The 18,484-nt window shown below is 37.4% G+C and overlaps 1 protein-coding gene across 3 annotated transcripts in view; it reads right to left on the minus strand.

The window, feature by feature from the left end:
• Positions 1 to 11,181, minus strand: part of TNFSF13B (TNF superfamily member 13b) — a 34,712-nt gene extending 23,531 nt beyond the window's left edge. Inside the window, exons 1-2 of one of the 3 annotated variants that reach the window (XR_004965901.1) lie at positions 8,533 to 11,181; positions 8,335 to 8,422 (exon numbers count right to left, since the gene is read on the minus strand). Coding sequence is in view for 2 of the 3 variants with exons in the window: in XM_036298304.1 (XP_036154197.1) it covers positions 8,335 to 8,422; positions 8,533 to 8,883 (439 nt within the window). In the remaining variant the exon portion in view is untranslated. The remainder of the gene's footprint in view (positions 1 to 8,334; positions 8,423 to 8,532) is intronic. The other 2 variants (XM_036298304.1, XM_036298303.1) reach the window with 2 other exon arrangements.
• Between the last annotated feature and the right edge of the window lie 7,303 nt (positions 11,182 to 18,484).

Raw genomic sequence — 18,484 nt, forward strand, 5'->3', positions numbered from 1 at the left:
GTAAATGGTTGTATACTTTTTGCCTGATTTCTTACTGATTATTTCCCTGACACACTCTATAGCAGCAGTTAGAAGAGAAAAAGGATGAGTGGATGTGTAACTTCAAAACTAATGTCAGAAGTTATGACGAGGCAGTTATTTTCAATTTCCCCTATCTCCAACAGTCCAGCCATAGGAGGGAGGGGAGGAGGAGAGAAAAGCCTGAACTTGTAAAAACACTTCAATCAATCAGCACTTGCAAAAATCTTAAAAATTTAGAAGAGTTAAGGGATAATGTCAAGATGTTGGCATGTGTTATGCCTCTTCCACCTACTAACATAGGCCTCTTTTATACTTTTTCTGTTTCCTGTTTTATTATTGTTCTCATACTCTAGGACACAGTCTTCTCTTGCCCAAATCTACTGAGTCTTCCAAACCCAGCTCAACGCTTCTCCACCAAGAAGTAGGTAATCTTTTAGTCTATAATCATCATTACTAACATTCTATGATTCCATAACTATATGTCTCTCTCACTGTTAATAATATAGCAAAAGTCTGGGTATCAAAGGACTCAGTAATTTTTCTCAAATTTGGTATCTTATTTGAACAGTAAGCATATAAAGCTTGCATAATTGTAAAAACTCAGAATTTATAGTCAATTGATAATGAATTGACTTCTTAAACCAATGAGCTGTTTAATCATGAGACTGACATAATTTTGAAATGTTTTCTTATCTATATAATGAAGACAATATCTATTTCATAGTGTAAGAATCCATTGCAGTCATAATTTACACGTGCTTTATAAAAGCTAAAGAGCTTATTGTTTATTATCTTAAATTTTACATTAATTTTGTTTAATTCCTCTAACTAAATATTTAGTTTGTTAAGAGGAGGAATTGGGCCTTAATTATATCATCTAAAATAAAGGCAGTAATGACGATCTAACAGGGTTATTGGGAGGGTAAAAGATATCACAGGCCAACAGGGCATAACCCAGAGCTTACACATGGAACAAACCAATAACTTAGTTTTCTCTTCTCTTTTCTGTATATTCCAGAGTGTCTACCTCAGAGCTTGGCATAGTGGCTGTTCACTCTAATATCAGGAAAATATGTTTCTTCTCTAACTCTTCAGAAATGGGTATATCCTTTCAAAGAAAATCCCACCACAACAAAGGGACAGCTAACAATATAGTTTTTTAAAGTAGGACTTGACCTATAAAAATCATACTTAAACAGTAAAACTAACACTACCCATTCCTACAGAATTAATAATGAGAACACACCCCTCAGTATTAGGAAATTTATGTGTAAAATACCTTCCCATATCTGAACTTTTTAAAATTGAAAGCATAAAGAATTATTGAGCTTTCAAGAGAAGATAGAAAAGACTTACCCTGGCCTCCCCATTTGAAATGGAAACATATCCTCTTTCCCTTTCCTTGCCCTTAACCCTGCCCTAAAATTTTTACTTTTATTAAAAAGAAATTTTTCTTGATTTCTGAGAGGAAGGAAGAGGGAGAGAGTGATATAAACATCAATGATAAGAGAGAATCATCGATCAGCTGCCTCCTGCACATCCCATGCTGGGGATCGAGCTTGCAACCCGGGCATGTGCCTTGACCAGGGATCAAACCATGACCTCCTGGTTCATAAGTCAATGCTTAACCACTGAGCCATGACGGCCTGGCTAATATTTTCACTTTTTCAATGTATTTGGCATTTTCTAGTGTTATAATTTACTCATTAATTATGTTTATTGATTATTTTCTGTGTTTATCTGCTTTGTTTTCCAATCAATACCCAACAACTAGAATAATTCTTGGAAACTAGCAGCCTTGCAGGATATGTGGAAGAGATGCAATATCACTCTTGGCTCCATTGATTTGTTTCCTGGCTCTTCTGTTTCCCAAAACTTTAAACTTGACAAGAACAAGGTTCAAAGATTTGATTGTCAGATCACTATTTTCATTTCAAATACTTTTTTGAAAATTGAACAGAAGCCTGCTCTTGCAACACTGATAAAAGAGTCTGTCATTACTGAAGCAGGGGATAAAAAATAACACTCATGGAAGAATCTGGCCAAAGATTACCATGACAGCAGCCAGCTGTTTCTGTTCTAGGAAAGAATACGCCCTTACTGGGCAAGAGGTTCCAGTTAGCCTAATTTTGATACAAACTGGATCTTTGAGTTCTACATTTTATGCTTTCAACATGTAAGTTACAGCTGAGCCAGAAACGTCAATGAAACAGACGGGACCTTATAGACCCCTCAGGCTTCCTATCTTTCCTTGCAAAGGAAATGGGACTATGAATTTCAAAAAAGAAGACTCAAAAATAGTATCGGTACTTTTTATTTTAACAATTGAAAAAGTTTACCCCAGATTGACAGCTAAATTACAATAATAGGTGTTAATTTATATTCAAAACTCTGTTTGAATATGATAATACAATGTGGTCTCTTGGATGATTCCCAGGACATAAAAAGGATATTAGTGGGAAAACTGGTGAAATTCAAATAAAGTCTGGAGTTTCATTATTAGTTAAGTTCCAATGTTGGCTTCTTAGTTGTGACCAAAGTGCTATGGTAATGGAAGATGTTCACATTAGGGGACACTGGAGGAGGGATCTATGTCAACATCCTGTACTATCTTTGCAACTTTTCTATAATTCTAAAATAAGTAAAAACTAAAAAAGTTTACTTAAAAATGAAGAAGCCCTGGCTGGTGTGGCTCACTCAGTTGGTTGGAGCGTCATCCTGTATTCTCAAAGGCTGTGGGCTCAATTCCATACCTAGTTTGCGGGTTTGATCCCCAATCTGGGCAGGTACAGAAGGCAACCAATTGATGTTCTCTCTTGCATTGATATTTCTCTCTTTCTTAAAATCAATAAGCATATCCTCAGGTGAGGATTAAAAAATAAAGAAAGAAAGAATAAAAATGAAGAAAAATAACAAAGCAAAATAACAAAGCAGTTTGGTCAAAATCTTACAATAAATATTTAGATGATGAAATATGGGCACTCATGTTTTTATATTTCTTTGATTTGTTCATGTTTTCACGACTATTCATTGTTACAGTTTAGACAAGTACAATAAACATCATAAAAATGTTTGTCTTTCTATAATTTAAAACACGTGATTTCTAATAACCATTAAATACCCTATCAAAAGAAGAAAATACAAAGGCCACCTGATTTTATTTAAAATTAATAAATAATGGGTTCAGTAGAAGCCCATTTAAAGAACTCATTTTCTTGCTAAAGATGTTTATCTTTAGGTTTTTAAAAATTAATAGATTTCTATAAATTTAAGTTTATAAACAGTAAGTATAATTAATGATGAAGTGAGGTGAGGGTTCAAAATATGGGTCATCATGATTCCATTTGTGAAGAAATTTTAATGAGTAATATTTTTAAAGGCAATCACTTTAAAAATTAAAATTAGGAATATCTCCAAATACACTTTATGGGATTTAAAAGTGAATTTTTGGTTAATCTGAGCCATTTGGCAATTCTTTGATCCTGGATTTCCCCACATTTCTGCTGTTATACTATAATCAGAAATTATCTTATGAAACACATGAAACTTAGTAAGACTTTTATTTGAAATACAACATAATTAAGAAAAACAAACTGAAGCCAAAGTAGCAAATTTTAAAATTTAGTAAAAGCAGCACTTACCCCTGGGACGACTGGAAGTAGTAGCAAGTGGGAGTGAGGGATGATGGTGGTCCCTTCATCTACTGCTGTCAGTTTATAAATATTCATCAAGCTATATTTTTGAAATATGAACCCTTTATCATCTATAATACTAAAAGTATAATATACTAATTAGACCAGACATCTTTCTGGATGTCCTTCCAGACAACCTTCCCGACGATGCCGGGGCTGTGAAGGAAGCCCGGGTCCCCGGTGCCTGCCTGCAGCTGGAGGGAAGCCCGGGTCCCGGGTGCCAGAGGGAAGCCAGTGGTGGCAGCCGGGGGAAGGAAGGCTGCCACCACGATTTTCATGCATCAGGCCTCTAGTATGTAAATAATACCTCAATAAAAAGGAAAAAAAAATAAATAAAACCATTAATCCATAAAATTTTAGTTAAAGAGGTTGCTGAATATAGGAGCTTCTCCATAAGTTTGTAGTTCAAATGGTGTCTACTTGCTGCACCAAGAAGGTCTGAGGCAAGAGGTTCCCAACTCTCCCATGGCTCTAGTCTTGTGATCAGGCTTATTCTTTGGTTAATTAGTGGCTTTAAATGGAAAGTTTAAAATTTAATAACTTGGTCTCTAAGTGAAACATGGAAAAATCCCACCAGCAAAATAATTCCAAGTCAATCTTTCTCGCTTCAAATTGAGGCCCAAATCCATCCACAAATATTAAAAGAATACCTACAGATACAAGTGCCATGATACGTATACAGGAGAAGAAAAAGGAGCCAGACTGCATACCTTCCTACTCTTTAGCTGTGCAGACAGACATATACAAATGGATAGATGACAGTTTTCCTAGATGATATGTAATTTGTAGCAAGTACTGAGGCAGTACTAGGCTTGCTGGTGCTGGGGAGGTTGGGCTTTCTAGACCAACACACTAAAATTTACTTATAAGTGGTATATACACACAATAACATTGCGGTGGCTGATGAGATTTATGTTGGATTTATAAAAAATAAGAATAAGTAACATTCTGGTGTATTAGTTGGCAATATTTAGCTATGAACTTTTTTGACATAGTTAAAAAATAATGGCACATTGTCATTGAGAAGTATATGTAGAAAGCAGAGTTCTAGATAAAAAAATAAAAATAATATTATAATTCTGTTAACTATAAATCCATAAATATGTTGCTGTGGTTTACAAACAAGCATGAGATCACATGCTATATCATTTATTTTAAATGATGTACATTTTTAACAGTTTAACAAGCTATTTGAAAATGCTAAGATTCCAGAACAGCAACAAAACTTTTTTAAATTAACTTGGAAAGAATAGTGAAACCTACACTTAAAAACACATGTCTTATTGGGAAATTAAATTCAGTATTTAATAGAGATATTAAACATTACTGAATATATAAATTAAACAGTGTAAAAATTCATTTGTCTCCTCAGTTTTAAATTCCAAGAAAATGTTAATGATCCCAAAGTGTATATAGAAAAGTAATAAATAAAAACAAAAGTGAACACTTTGAAAGTAAAAGGGACAACCAAAGGTTTTTGAGCCTTCCTGAAAATATATCAGAACTGGAATGGAAACAAAAAAACAAAAAAATGAGGAAAGCTGCATAGGTTCAATCTGCATAGAATTTTCTCAATCTGCAGAACATTCTACCAAATAACAACAACAGACTCAGATTTCAGACAACATTCTTGGGTATATTCATTCATTTTAGAGCTGTACTAGAACAACAGTCCAGCTGATTTCATTGACAAGGAATAGCATATAGTACCTGTCACTAAGCCTCTTATCCTCAAACCTTCCATCTGAGGTTATTACTGTTATGAGTATACAGAGAGAGATATAAAGATATATAGAGATATATACTATGTACAATATATATAGATGCATGGCATATCTATATACATATATACTATATACTACACATATATACTAGATACAGAGGTAGGTGAACTAGGTTTACAGTTGTGAGTACGTGAAACATAGTTTATTATTATTGTATTATTTTCCATGCAACAACTGTAAACCTACCTTTGCCCACTCCCATGTACTATATTAAAGGTCTATAAAAATTGGAGGCAAAACATGATGACAACAATGATCACATCTGAACTGTGAAAACTGGGTAATTTTTATTCACTTGGTTAGAATTTTCTGCTATTCTCTAAGCTTTGTAAAAAATTGCAAATTATTCGAGGACATTTTTCATCAGTATATAATTTTTTGTGCCATAAAAACACATATACTATGTAAGAACATGTACATGGAAGGAGTTTTAAAATATTAATAGAGAATATTTGGGGGAGTAAAACTCAAGAGGTTATTGATTTCTTATTCTATTCTTTTCTTCTTAAGTCTGCTGAGCCTATGTCCTCTTTGCAATGGTAAAGTTAAGGTTTATTTTTAAAACTAATATGTAGAACCAAGGGAATACTAGCACATAAGGTTAAAGATGACTGAGGCATCCTGATCCTACTAGATAGTGAAGCTCATTACATTATACATTTACTTAAAATGTTTTATTTAATACAGATAAACAGATTAGCAAATCAATGAAAATGAGTCTCCAAATGCATTCAACTACATATGAGGAATTTAATATAATAAAGTAAGCTTTCCATCACAAACAAGTTAAAAATATCATCTAATAAATTTGGTTGAGATATTTAGCAGCAGTTTGGAAGGAAAACATAGTAAGAAGGGAAAGTCAAAGCTAGTATGACATATTCTACCCAAGTAAATTCCAAAATTATTAATGAGTTGAATATCAAACTAAAACACTAAGTTATAAAAAAAGTCAAAACAGCAGAGAATAGAGTAGACTAAGAGGTTGTTAATAAATGTTTTTAGCTTTGATGTATGAGAGAAAATCAAAAGGAAACGTTTATCACATTAAAATATACAAATGCAATATCTCTGTACAAGTTTTAAAAAGCAGCACAATATTGTGAAAATATTTACATAAAAATTTTGATGCACGATATGTCTAATAGAGTTTATTCAAAGTTATAAAACACAGAAGAGACAAATGAGAGAAGTTATAAATAACATTAGCAGAAGATAAAATTAGAAATTATCAAAATATGTGTAAAAATTTTAATTCTTATTTGTAAGCAAACAACAAATTAAATTTGAGATACTGTTTTACAGGTACTAAACAAGCCAAAATAAGTTTTAAAAAATAAGATGCTGTAAAACTGTGGAGAACTTGTACACTACATTTTAATTGCATTTATAACTCATTTTGAAAACAATATGGCAAAAGGTAGCAAGGGTGATAAAAATGAATATCCTCAGACATCCCATCTACAGAATTTATGTTGATCATATAATTCCACATACACAAAAGAGATTAGCACAAAAATTTTGGTGTGTTCCATTATAGTAAAAAGGGGGGGGGAGGAAATGATTATGTTAAATCACTGCATAATGAATAAGTTAACATAGATGTGTGAGAATTACTCAGCAATTGGGAAAATGCTTAATATATAATGATAAGTGAATAAAAAATACCATGTTATGAATGCTGTATTTTTTTCAATTATGTAGAAAATACAAATGATAAAATGCAAAATATGAAAATAATTGATGTGTTAAAGTATAGTATAAATACATTTCCTAGTTTAAAAATATTTAAACCCAATTGTTTCTGATAATTAGCACAAATATATGATAACAAGATAAAAATATGGTTTTATGAAATAAAAATATTTTTTATAAATAAGACATTTAGTGAAAAACAAATGTACAGTCAAAGCATCGATTGTGGTGTGTGTGTGTGTGTGTGTGTGTGTGTGTGTGTGTGAAGAACACCTAGTCTCTATGTCTTTCACACATTTCTCTTCAGAAGTACAAATATGTATAAATAATTACACGTGTTGTTTATCTCACAGCCACTGTGAAGATGAAAGGAAACAGTAGGTGTGACAATACTTATCCTAGGACATCCCTGCCTGGCACATTCATTCTAGGTGCTCAAAAAATGTTCCTCAATGCAAAGTCAAATAATGCCAAGGGTTTACTAAATTTTGTTATTAGTAAACGCGATGCAAATGTTCTTCATCTTTATGAAGGAACTAAAACTGAGCATTTTAGGAGGCCCCACCAGACCTTAGGTTTCAGGAGTCTTTAAACTTCCATGGAACAAGTGGAACATGAAGAAAGATAGAAACCACGGATATGTATACATTGCAGAGAAGCTTTAAAAATCAGTGTGTCTGTGCGTATAAAATAAACTCTGTTAAGCACGAAACAAAATAAGCACACACACCTGCTTCGTTTGATTTCACAGCGTGCCCTCAGGAAATGCTTGTCTGAAGCTGAAACTCCATGACCCAGGTGGACAAGCGCCAATTCTACGCTAACATGAAGTGCTTTTTTTTCTCTGGAGCGATAGGCAATGCTTCTGACACAGGAGTGAACTATTTGATGAGAAATATGTGCCCCCTGTTCCTCCTCAAGTACTTCTATGCACACAGGCTGCTCATTGGAGGACAGAACCTGCTGTGCAGCCTATTGAACCTGCCGATGCTCGGCTTGCTGGAAAGCCACGTCTGGTGGAGACGGTAAAGTTCGCAGTCTCTAGGCTATGTCCACCTCTCGCTCCCCCAAACCAGTGCTACCCTCCACACCTGTGGAGGCTGGATCTCTGATCCCTCAAGGCTTCTGTGCCGCAGACATACCTGATTCTTCTGGACCCTGAATGGCACGCCTCTTCCTGATGCTCCGACTGAAGTTACTTTCTTGTGCCGCTGGTGGTGCAAAGATCCCCTAAGAGCAGAAAACACCCAGGTTATGACAAAGATGTCTGAGGAAGGATAGGCAGCACCGTGGGGAGAACTGTGCCTAGGCCTCACCCAGCTCAGCTGCTTCGAACTTACTTTCAGTGCCGAGGTGGCAGCTGGAGCTTCCTGCACAGCTGCCCTGGGGGCTGCTGCTCCCGCCCGGGGAGGGCCTGGCAGCTGCTCAGCTTGGTGCTCCAGCAGTTCCTCCCGGAGGCTCTTCAGCTCCCCTTGCAGGGCAGCCACTCTGCAGAAGGACACCACTGTGAGGCAGCAGGACACCAGGGCCAGCAGCAAGGTCAAGGCCAGCAGCGAGCCATCTCTGGAGAACCGGGCAGAGGGGCTTTCCTTCTGGGGGAGGAGGGAGACATACTCCTTCAGTTTCATTTCTTCTCTTCTCTTCAGACCAGGAGAGAGGCGTGCCGGCTTCCCTTCTGTGGAGTCATTCATTTCACTCCTTGGACTTTGAAGGTTTGGGTCTTCAGAATAAGTGACCACGGGGAATGGGTCATTTCCTGTTATCTGTGTTTGTTGATGTCCTACATTGACTACAGCGGCCAGTTTGGCGCTTGCCCTCAGGAGAATTCTCCTGAATTTTCTTCTCCCCACAGGGCTGCATCTCTGCCCCTACGTGCAATAGGTCTTCCTGGCATCCGCACTTCCAGCGATTGCTCAATCCGTCTTCCTCATTTCACTTTCAGTTTTTGTAAGAATTGTAATGACATCTCCAAACATTCAGACACAAACGAGTCCCTTAAATCTATTGATTCTATGGAACTTAGGGTTTGAGAGAACTTGTAAGCGACATGAGTGTTTAAGGAGCTCCCCCTTTGGCATGATGAGAGAACTGGGTCTGCTGGGGCCATGTGGCTTTGCAGGGAAGGGAGAAAAGAAGACGCAAGTTCCTGCTGGTGTAAGAAAAATAATTAATGTGAAGGTCAGATAAGCGAAGTGCCCTAGCATTGAACTGTACTCAGCTGGAGAGTGATTTATTAACAGCTCTCGAGTAGAAAATAAAATGAAGTATCCTCAAGGGGAGCATAGGAGTCCTCTGGGGAGCAATCTTTCTATTATTATCTTAGCAAAGTAATAAGAAGGATGTGACTGAAATGTGTACGCCTGTTTAGATTTGAGGAGGGTTCTTTACAGGAGGGGGAATACATTTTAAAGGGAAGCCTGCGTCATCTTTTACCTCTGGGACTCACTGCTAGGAAGTCAGTTACCCACAGGACAGCTTGCCCTGAGGAGGTGCCCACCCCTGCTGTTCCCACATCTGGAGCTTCTAGTACCCCTGTCTTGAAGGAGAATTGACCTTACTTCCAGCTCCCAATGCCTCAGCCCCACCATTCGTTGCTCTTTCCCTATAGCACCTTATGCTCTAGTCCACACTAGGCTGCCTCTGCCCCAGTCTAACAGGTTTACCAAGTGAACTATTCAAACCAGGGTCACTTTAGCTTCAAATCTCTATTGTTAGGCTTGATGTTGTGGCAAGGACACCCATCCTGAGGTGTCTACCTGGACATTGTCTGGTTTCTGGTTGCTTTGTCTCCAGCACCTACATATCCTGTAAGGAGCTCACACTTCAATAACTGAGTTACCAAGCACTTGCCAAGGCCTGGTGAGGCACAACTGGGTGCCAATACTGCAAAGCATTAGCTCTATCTCACCACACGTCTATGTCATCTTTAAAGACAGTTACAAAAATAATTTCAGTGAAGGTAAGGGCTCCAGAGCCAGGGTTCAAAAGTATAAGCTCTCTGTTAAGTGGGATGATAGCTGTCCCTGGAATTGGTAGTGAGGTTCACCGAAATGTAGAACAAACTACATTTCATATGCTTCCATTTTTCATCCATTTTTACTCATTGCCATTGTTGTGACATGAGATGCTTCTTTCATTCACCCATTCCATGAAATACGTTACATTACGAAGTCCCACAAGAGAGCACTTGTAAACGTCTGCAAGAGTTTCCCAAGCAAACAGCTGCTGAAGAGTAGGCACGTCTTCACCTTTACCGAGTGTCACCGAGCTACCCTCCCATGTTTCCTCATTGTCTCGATAAGTGCGAGTTCAGCCGACTTACTCATTTTTACCTACTGGGATTATTATTGTTCCCTTCGTGTCCGCAAGTCCCAAGATCTTTTTCAATGACTTGACAAAAATAATAAATTATTCTAATCATTACCTTGGTCCTCCAAATGTGCTGTCTCTAATCTATCAAGTGGAAGTCTTCTATGAGAGACAGCAAACTCTTTTGGTCAGACATCACACAATACAAGTCTTTTGTCACAGCTCTTGTTTCCATGTCAATCAGACAGTGTTTCAATTTTTAAAAAGCATTAGTTTGGGAATTATATTAAAGCCTTCTGACTGAAAGTAACTGGAACTCACTCAAATTATATGTGTGTGTTAATATTACCCGAAAACGTAGAAATAAAAGAATTCAAGGCAGTGCTAGAAATCAGTTGCTCTCTCTCTCTTCTTTCACTCAGAGCACCTGCTCATAGCCACTGCGTCTTTCTGGGAGTCAACCTTCTTCCATTGATGACTGGCCATTGGTCTCCATATTCTGTTATAAACGTTCTGAAGAGAAAGGGAATAATTAATTGCTTTAGCGAATTCCCCCTGCCTTTGTTGCTCTGTTGGGCAGAGAACATCATTGCCGACCCTCTCAAGAGGGAGTCACTGACCACCCACATGCAGGCCATTTTACAACATGTAGCCCACCTTGGGTCAAGCAGTGGGCAACTCTGAACACAGAGGGAGCTAGTGTTTCCTCCCCAAAAGGCAGCACGGAGGCCTCCCCTGACCAGACATGGGGCAAGCAGACTGCCATTTGCATGTCCTCCATGATGATCACACAATTTCTCTGAAGACAGGTAGAAAACTAAGAGGCATTCATCTACTTTTGAATTTCTAATTAGAAGAACAAGAGGAAGTTATTCCATAAATTAAAGATCTATTTCCTGTGGAGGAAATGGTTTGATGGTAATTCAACTGAAATTCTGTTAAACAAAGAGCATGTTTATTTACTGAATAATACACCAAACCACAAGTTTATTCATGGGAGGAAAAGCTGCCATACCTGAGCCACAGAGTTCTCTGTCAGTATTTTGCTATTTTTTATCCACTTCTTTTTCTCAACTGAAATGTACAGCATTCTCCTGTAACATAGCTATACCAAATTTAATTAACAAATTGAGATACCATGTTCCTTGTCCCATTCACCCAGGAGTGGGCAGTAAGGAATGTGCGAGGGTACATTTGAAAAGAATTTAAGTTATCCAAGGCACTAAACCTCAGCAAAAAATAAACATCCACTCTTTGAATGCTTGCTTCTTATACTGACAACTTCAGTTTAACTTCTGGCTTAATAATACTAGGAAGAACTAGCGGTTTGGGGAAATCCCTTGTAAACCCCTTTCTTTGAGGAAAAGGTTGCCTTTCATAAGAGTTGTATCACTCAAGCACAGAGACAGTTTTTCTAGATAAGCAGAAGTACCTAAAAACAGATCTGGGTAAAAATGGCTTCTAAAGTACTCAGAATATAAAAAATAGTTTCATTTCAGAAAAAAAAAATCATGTTGTTGTCTGGTAGAAATAGATATGTAATCAATGGTTATTATAGTTACAATGAAACTTGATTTTGAAGGCTAAATGCTAACCATTTGTAAACTTAACTGCAAAATAAGCATATGCTTTTAAAATTATACAACTCTGGTCATTTCCTGTACAAAAAATAATGTCAGTGGCAAGGCTGATTTCTTTCTTAATAGACATATTAAAAAGAGAAGTGTGAATGCATTTGCTGGAGCTTAATTTTTGTCATTGTTGGAAAAAAGGCACTTTAGTAAGAACTTCATTTTCATTCATAAATATGTTCTCAATTTGTTGTACAGCTGCTTTCAAATTTAATGCTCTTGAATGTTAGTCTTTATTTAAGTTTATTTTAAATAAATTTCCGTGTAATCAATGCTATTTTCAATTAGAGTGCAATTTAGTTGTGTCATTCTTTACTTTTATAATAATTATATAAGAATATTTTCATTAACATTAAGGTGAATATGTGCCAGTCAATGCGATCATCTACCTATTTTATATACATGAATGAACAGCCTATAGAATACACATTGACACACAAGGACACTCATCCTATATAATAAATAGATAATATGCAAATTGACCGTCACACCTTCACAAGATGGCTGCCTACAACCAGGCTGGAAGGGGGGGTTAGTGAGGGACGACCAAATGACTGAACAAGCAGGCTGCATGGGGTAACCAGGCCAGCGGGCGGGCTTTGAGGGTTGACCAGGCCAGTAGGGGGCATTTGGGGGTGACCAGACCAGCAGGGGAGGCAGTTGGGGCGACCAGGCCAGCAGGGGGGGCAGTTGGGGGTGGCCAGGCTGGCAAGGGAGGGGCGGTTGGGGGTCACCAGGCCAGCAGGGGGGGCAGTAAGAGGCAACCAGGCCAGCGGTGGGGAGGGCAGTGAAGGGCAACTAGGCCAGGGGGCACTGTTGAGGGCAACCAGGCCAGCAGAGGGGGGCAGATAGGGTGACCAGGCTGGCAGGAGGGACAGTTAGAGGCAACTAGGCAGGCAGGCAGGTGAATGCTTAGGAGCCAGCAGTCCAGAATTGTGAGAGGGATGTCTGACTGCCGGTTTAGGCCCGATCCCATACTTCAATCCTATTCATCCCAGGGATCAGGCCTAAACTGGCAGTGGGACATCTCCTGAGGGGTCCCAGATTGGAGAGGGTGCAGGTTGGACTGAGGGGACCTGACACCCCCCCCCCCCAGTGCACGAATTTCGTGCACCTGGCCTCTAGTGCTAGTATAATACCTGGTTAGATTCGACCACCTCAAAGATGTTGGGAGAAATGATAAAGTAATCCTACCCATGCAGGAAATATTACTTGTGAAATTCTCTTTACCTTTAGAAATTAATAAAGCAGAGTTTAGTTTTGAAACATATTTTTTGGCATTTCCTTTTTTTACTTGAATTTATTGGGGTGACATTGGTTAATAAAATTATGCAAGTTTCAGATATGCAATTATATAATACATCATCTGTATATTATATCATGTGTTTTTAATGATTTATTTGAAATTTCGTTTATTGAATGTAAGTAGTTAGGAGTTAGGAGTGCAGACTCTGAAGTCAGACATGTCTGTACACCCAATTTTTTGTCACCATCTTAACAGATTATTTCCTGCTCAAGATCTAGAAACTGATTTTGTTTCAATATCCATCTTTGTGTGATGCTGACCAATTGCATACTTCAATCCTATTCATTGCAATGCAGACCTAGTGACTCCATCCAGTGGCTACTTATAGCTAAGAATAAACAAATGAGCGGTTTTTAACAATCAGGTATTGTTATTTTTCCTTTTTGAAAAGGGTGACTGGATTTATTCTGGGTTCACATAGAAAATGCAGGTCCATTAGATACATCAATGTTAAAAGGAGGCTCATGAAAAAGAGTGCATCATTTTTTAAGAGAAACACAAGAAAAAGACACTCTTCTTGTTCTGTCACATATCCGCATAGAACAACCTAGAACAGTGCTGGCTGCCCACCCACTGCTGTGAAGTCCTGGCTGCCAGTCTGAGGGTAAGAGAGCAAGATCAGAGAAGAAATCTGGGTCTTTAATAGCACCATTGTGCTGCTGACTTAATCATGTTCTCTTATTTGGGGCCAACTTCTTTGTTTTTTTTAATCCTCACCTGAGGATCTGTTTTACTGATTTGAGAGAGAGAGAAACATCAATGTGAGAGAGAAACATCAATGTGAGAGAGAAACATCAATTGGTTGCCTCCCATAGGCATCATGACTGGAGGTGGAACCCACAACCTAGGTATATGCCCTGGCCAGGAATCAAACCAGCAACCTTGTGGTGTATGGACAACACTCCAAGCAACCAAGCCACCCAGTCAGGGCTGGGGACTTCTTATACTAAGTAATACTTTTTCCTTATTCTTTAAGCCAAGTTGGTTAATGCACCCAAAGACATCCTAATTCTGCTAGATTGAGAATATTTCTATTCCTACAACTAAAGAACTTTGCACACAACAGTTTTGAATGCTCTTTTAGCATTTTTCCAAATGTCCTTTTAAAAACTACAATGTAAAAAGAAAAGGTCAGCATGCATTGCTAGAAAAACTAATTCATTTAAGAAAAGTCTTATTCTCAGTTCTATAGAGTTATTTTTTGATAACTTCAGTTATTTAGTAGTGTTAGGAAACTTAAGAAAACATCTCTAAAAGTGCTATTATGTGGAGGTGTATTTAATGGACCTGCCTTTTCTATGTGGACCCAGATAAATTCAGTCCCTTCTTTCAAAAAGGAAATATGAAATCAGAATTAGGAGTCTCCTTGTAAGGAGTAAATCACCTCAAAGAAAAGACAAACCAAGGGAGGACCAGGGTATTTTGAGAAAAATGCAACTTAAGTGAATCTTTCTTCTCCTTCCTACCAACGTTTTAAGCTATCTATCTTTCCTGAGCTAAACTGAAGGGAGCCGGGAGCCTAGAGACTAGCTAGGCTAGATGTTAGTGAGACCTTGGTTCTAATTGGCCCTACACAGAGAAAAATGATGTGAGGCTTTTCCCCCAAAAGTAAGAATTTACACTATTGTATATGAGACTGGAGTCTGAGTGGATCTTGGAATGAATGGGTAAGCAGAAATATATGAACTCCATGAGCCCCATATGAATTTGCCAAGTTTCCTTGACCTCTGAGAGCCCACAAAGGAACTAGATGGGTAGAGTTCCTCCTTCTGTCCTTCAGACTGGGACAATATAAGGCAAGAAGAGGGAAAGAAAGTCTCCTTTAATGCCTCATCAGTAAACTGCAAGTTTCCCTGCAGGTACAAGCCTTCTGCTGGGGGTTTGTGACTTTGCAATGTGACTGTAGCTCTGCCTATCATAGGACTCCTCTATTTCCTGGTCCACTCTATCTGAGTTGACTTTGAGAGTTGCTTTGACCAGTAAGACATGGCAGATGTGACCCAGTTTCAGCTTTCACTCTCTTGGACTGCGTCCCTGAGACTACCATATAAGAAAGGCTGCCTAGCCTACTTGGGGATGAGAAGACACATGGAGAAGCACCAGAGTGTCCCAGCCAAGAGCCAGCATCTACTGCCAGACATGTGAGCGAGGCCCTCTTGAGCCTCCCAGCCCAGCCTGGCTGCCAGAGGCATGCACCACATGAGTGAGCTGAGGTGGAACTTACAAAAGAACCACTCAGAAAATGCACAGAATCACAAAAATAATAAAATCATCACAGTTATAAGACACAAAATTAGGGTGGTTTATTACACAGCAACAGATAATTGAAATATCCCACTCACTGATTACAATTTAATAAAAATAGAAATATTTACAAAAGTTGATCAAAGAGTAGATTACTTGATCATGTAAAGATACACAGGTAAAGTTTAAATCAAGGAGGTATGCAAAACTGAAGTTAGAAATAACTACAAAGTGATCAGAATGAAAACAATTTATACTAAAACAGCAAAAGTAATACTCATTCATAAAATTATAGTATTGAAAAGAAAGCTATAGTCAAAATACAATGATGTTCAAAAGAATCAAATGCTCATGTGAAGAAATTAGAAAAAGAATAAAATAAGCCAAAATAGTACAGAAAATGAAAAAAAAGAAAACTGATGAAGATAAGCATTGATGATTAATTGCTAGTTAGGATGTGAGCACAGGACACATTTTCAAAAATGTAAAATAATAAAGTTGTTTTTAAAAACAATCTGACAATACCTAATAACACTGAAAACATACACATACTTCAAATCACCAATCTTACTGCTAAGAATCTATCCATGCTGGAGAAAACAGTAAAAAAGAACATAAAATCTCACTTAAGATTAAATTCCAGTCCAGCTAGCATGGCTCAGTGGTTGAGCATCGACCTATGAACCAGGAGATCATGGTTTGATTCCCAATCAGGGCACATGCTTGGGTTGTGGGCTCGATCCCCAATGTGGGGCATGTAGGAGGCAGCCAATCAATTATTCTCTCTCATCATTGCTGTTTTTATCTCTCCCTCTCTCTTTCTCTCAGAAGTCAATTAAATATATTTTTAAAAAGATTAAATTTTATATGTTTAGTCCTCTATTTAGAACCAGTGAATACTTTATTGTTTTCTGTGCTACTCAAATATAAATCTACTTTCTTGTTTGCAAATTGTTTTATTACCAAGTCTTGTTGCTCAACAGAAATATAATATTATACAAAAATTTATAAAAGTTGTATTAGATAATTGTGGGAAGTCATAAAACATGTCTCACAGATTAGTAAGAATTCATCAATTATACTTATTGTTAATTACTCCTGAATTTACTTAATTTAAAATGAACTTGCTGACTTTTGTCTATTCCTCTGTTAAACATAAGCCTGTTTGTTCTCCTACTAGTGTTAAAAGAGAGAGAGAGAGTGATACCCAGAATTTTAAGCAAAGGCATAATCTGTTATCTCACAGCTACAGCTGTTTACATATTTGAAAGTGAATAATGAGTTTCAAATGGTTTCAAAAATAAAGCACAATCCAGAGCCATGGTGATGTTTCCACACTCAGCAAAAACAATCATGATGCAGTGCCCAAAATTCATGTGAAATTTTCATTATTGTTTATCAGTTAACAATTAAGCTAAGATAACATGTCAAATCAAATGGCAGAGGTATAAGATGGCAGCAGAATAGGTAGATAGATCTATTCTGAACTGAACTGGAAATAAAAATTGGGGAACAGTCACCCTGAATTACCAAATGAATATTATCTGAAGAGGAGATTTTTAACCAAGAACTGGCAAAGGAGGCCACCTCAAGACTGGTTAGAAAGAGCTGAGACTTGAGGGGGGCTGGCCTCAAGAGAGGCAAGCCAAAGAGGCAGGTCTAAGCTTCATGCCTCTTGGGAAACCTCCTGCAACTGAGATATCCCTACATAACCTTAGCATGCCATTTTTCTTGAGAGGTAAAGTGATCCTATACCTGCAAGCTACTGGAAATTATTCAACAAAAAAAAGAATACAGTCAGCACCGGTTTGGCTCAGTGGATAGAGCGTCAGCCTGCGGACTGAGGGGTCCCAGGTTCGATTCCGGTCAAGGGCATGTACCTTGGTTGCAGGCCAGTAGGGGGCGTGCAGGAGGCAGCTGATTGATGTTTCTCTCTCATCGATGTTTCTAACTCTCTATCCCTGTCCCTTCCTCTCTGTAAAAAAATCAATAAAATATATTAAAAAAAAAAAAAGAATACATATATGATAGATCTAAGCAATTGACAGAAAGGTGAAGCAAATATGGAGAAAAACAGAAGCAAATTCTGAATCTAAATAACCAAAAATGAATGGTTATCCATTTTATTATTATTTCAACATCTGTGTATGTATAAAAAATTTTGTAACTCCAAAAGGAATAAAAGATTAATCCCTGTTTTTTCTATTTACAAGTTCTGAGGAAAGTAACTGTTGGAGGTGGCACATCAGTGTTTTATCAATGTACTTAACAACCCTTTTTCTAAAAAGTAAAATGATAACACTAAGTTGGTGTAAAAGAGCAACTTTTTTATTCGGCCATGATTTGTTCTTATATTAATGCATCTGTGTATGAGTTTTTGGTGTGAGAATAACATAGTATATAGAAGCAAAATAAATAACAAAAATATCATACAGGCAAGAAGGGGGAAACATAAATATAACATAAAAGTTCTTAAATTTTATGTAAGAGGTATAATAATATTTGAAAATAAACTGAAAGTTAAAAAGAATGTTGAGAGAAGTTAAAGAAAGCCTCAAGATATTTTTAAGATATTAATTCAACCCAGATTGATAGTCCATTAATTTCTAGGCTTTTCCAAGAAAGTAGCATTCTGGTTTTGGTACTTGCAGGGAAATCCAACGAATTAGGATAGTCAAAAAAAATCTTGAAAAAAAAATGTTGCAAAAATATATAAATAAATGTTACAGATTTACATTAAATGGTTGCAAAACTTTCTGCAAAGCTTCAATAAGTAAGAGGGTGGTATTGAAATGAAGATAG

This window comes from Myotis myotis, unplaced genomic scaffold (assembly GCF_014108235.1).
Source record: "Myotis myotis isolate mMyoMyo1 unplaced genomic scaffold, mMyoMyo1.p scaffold_m19_p_3, whole genome shotgun sequence".
NCBI classification, from domain to species: Eukaryota; Metazoa; Chordata; class Mammalia; order Chiroptera; family Vespertilionidae; genus Myotis; species Myotis myotis.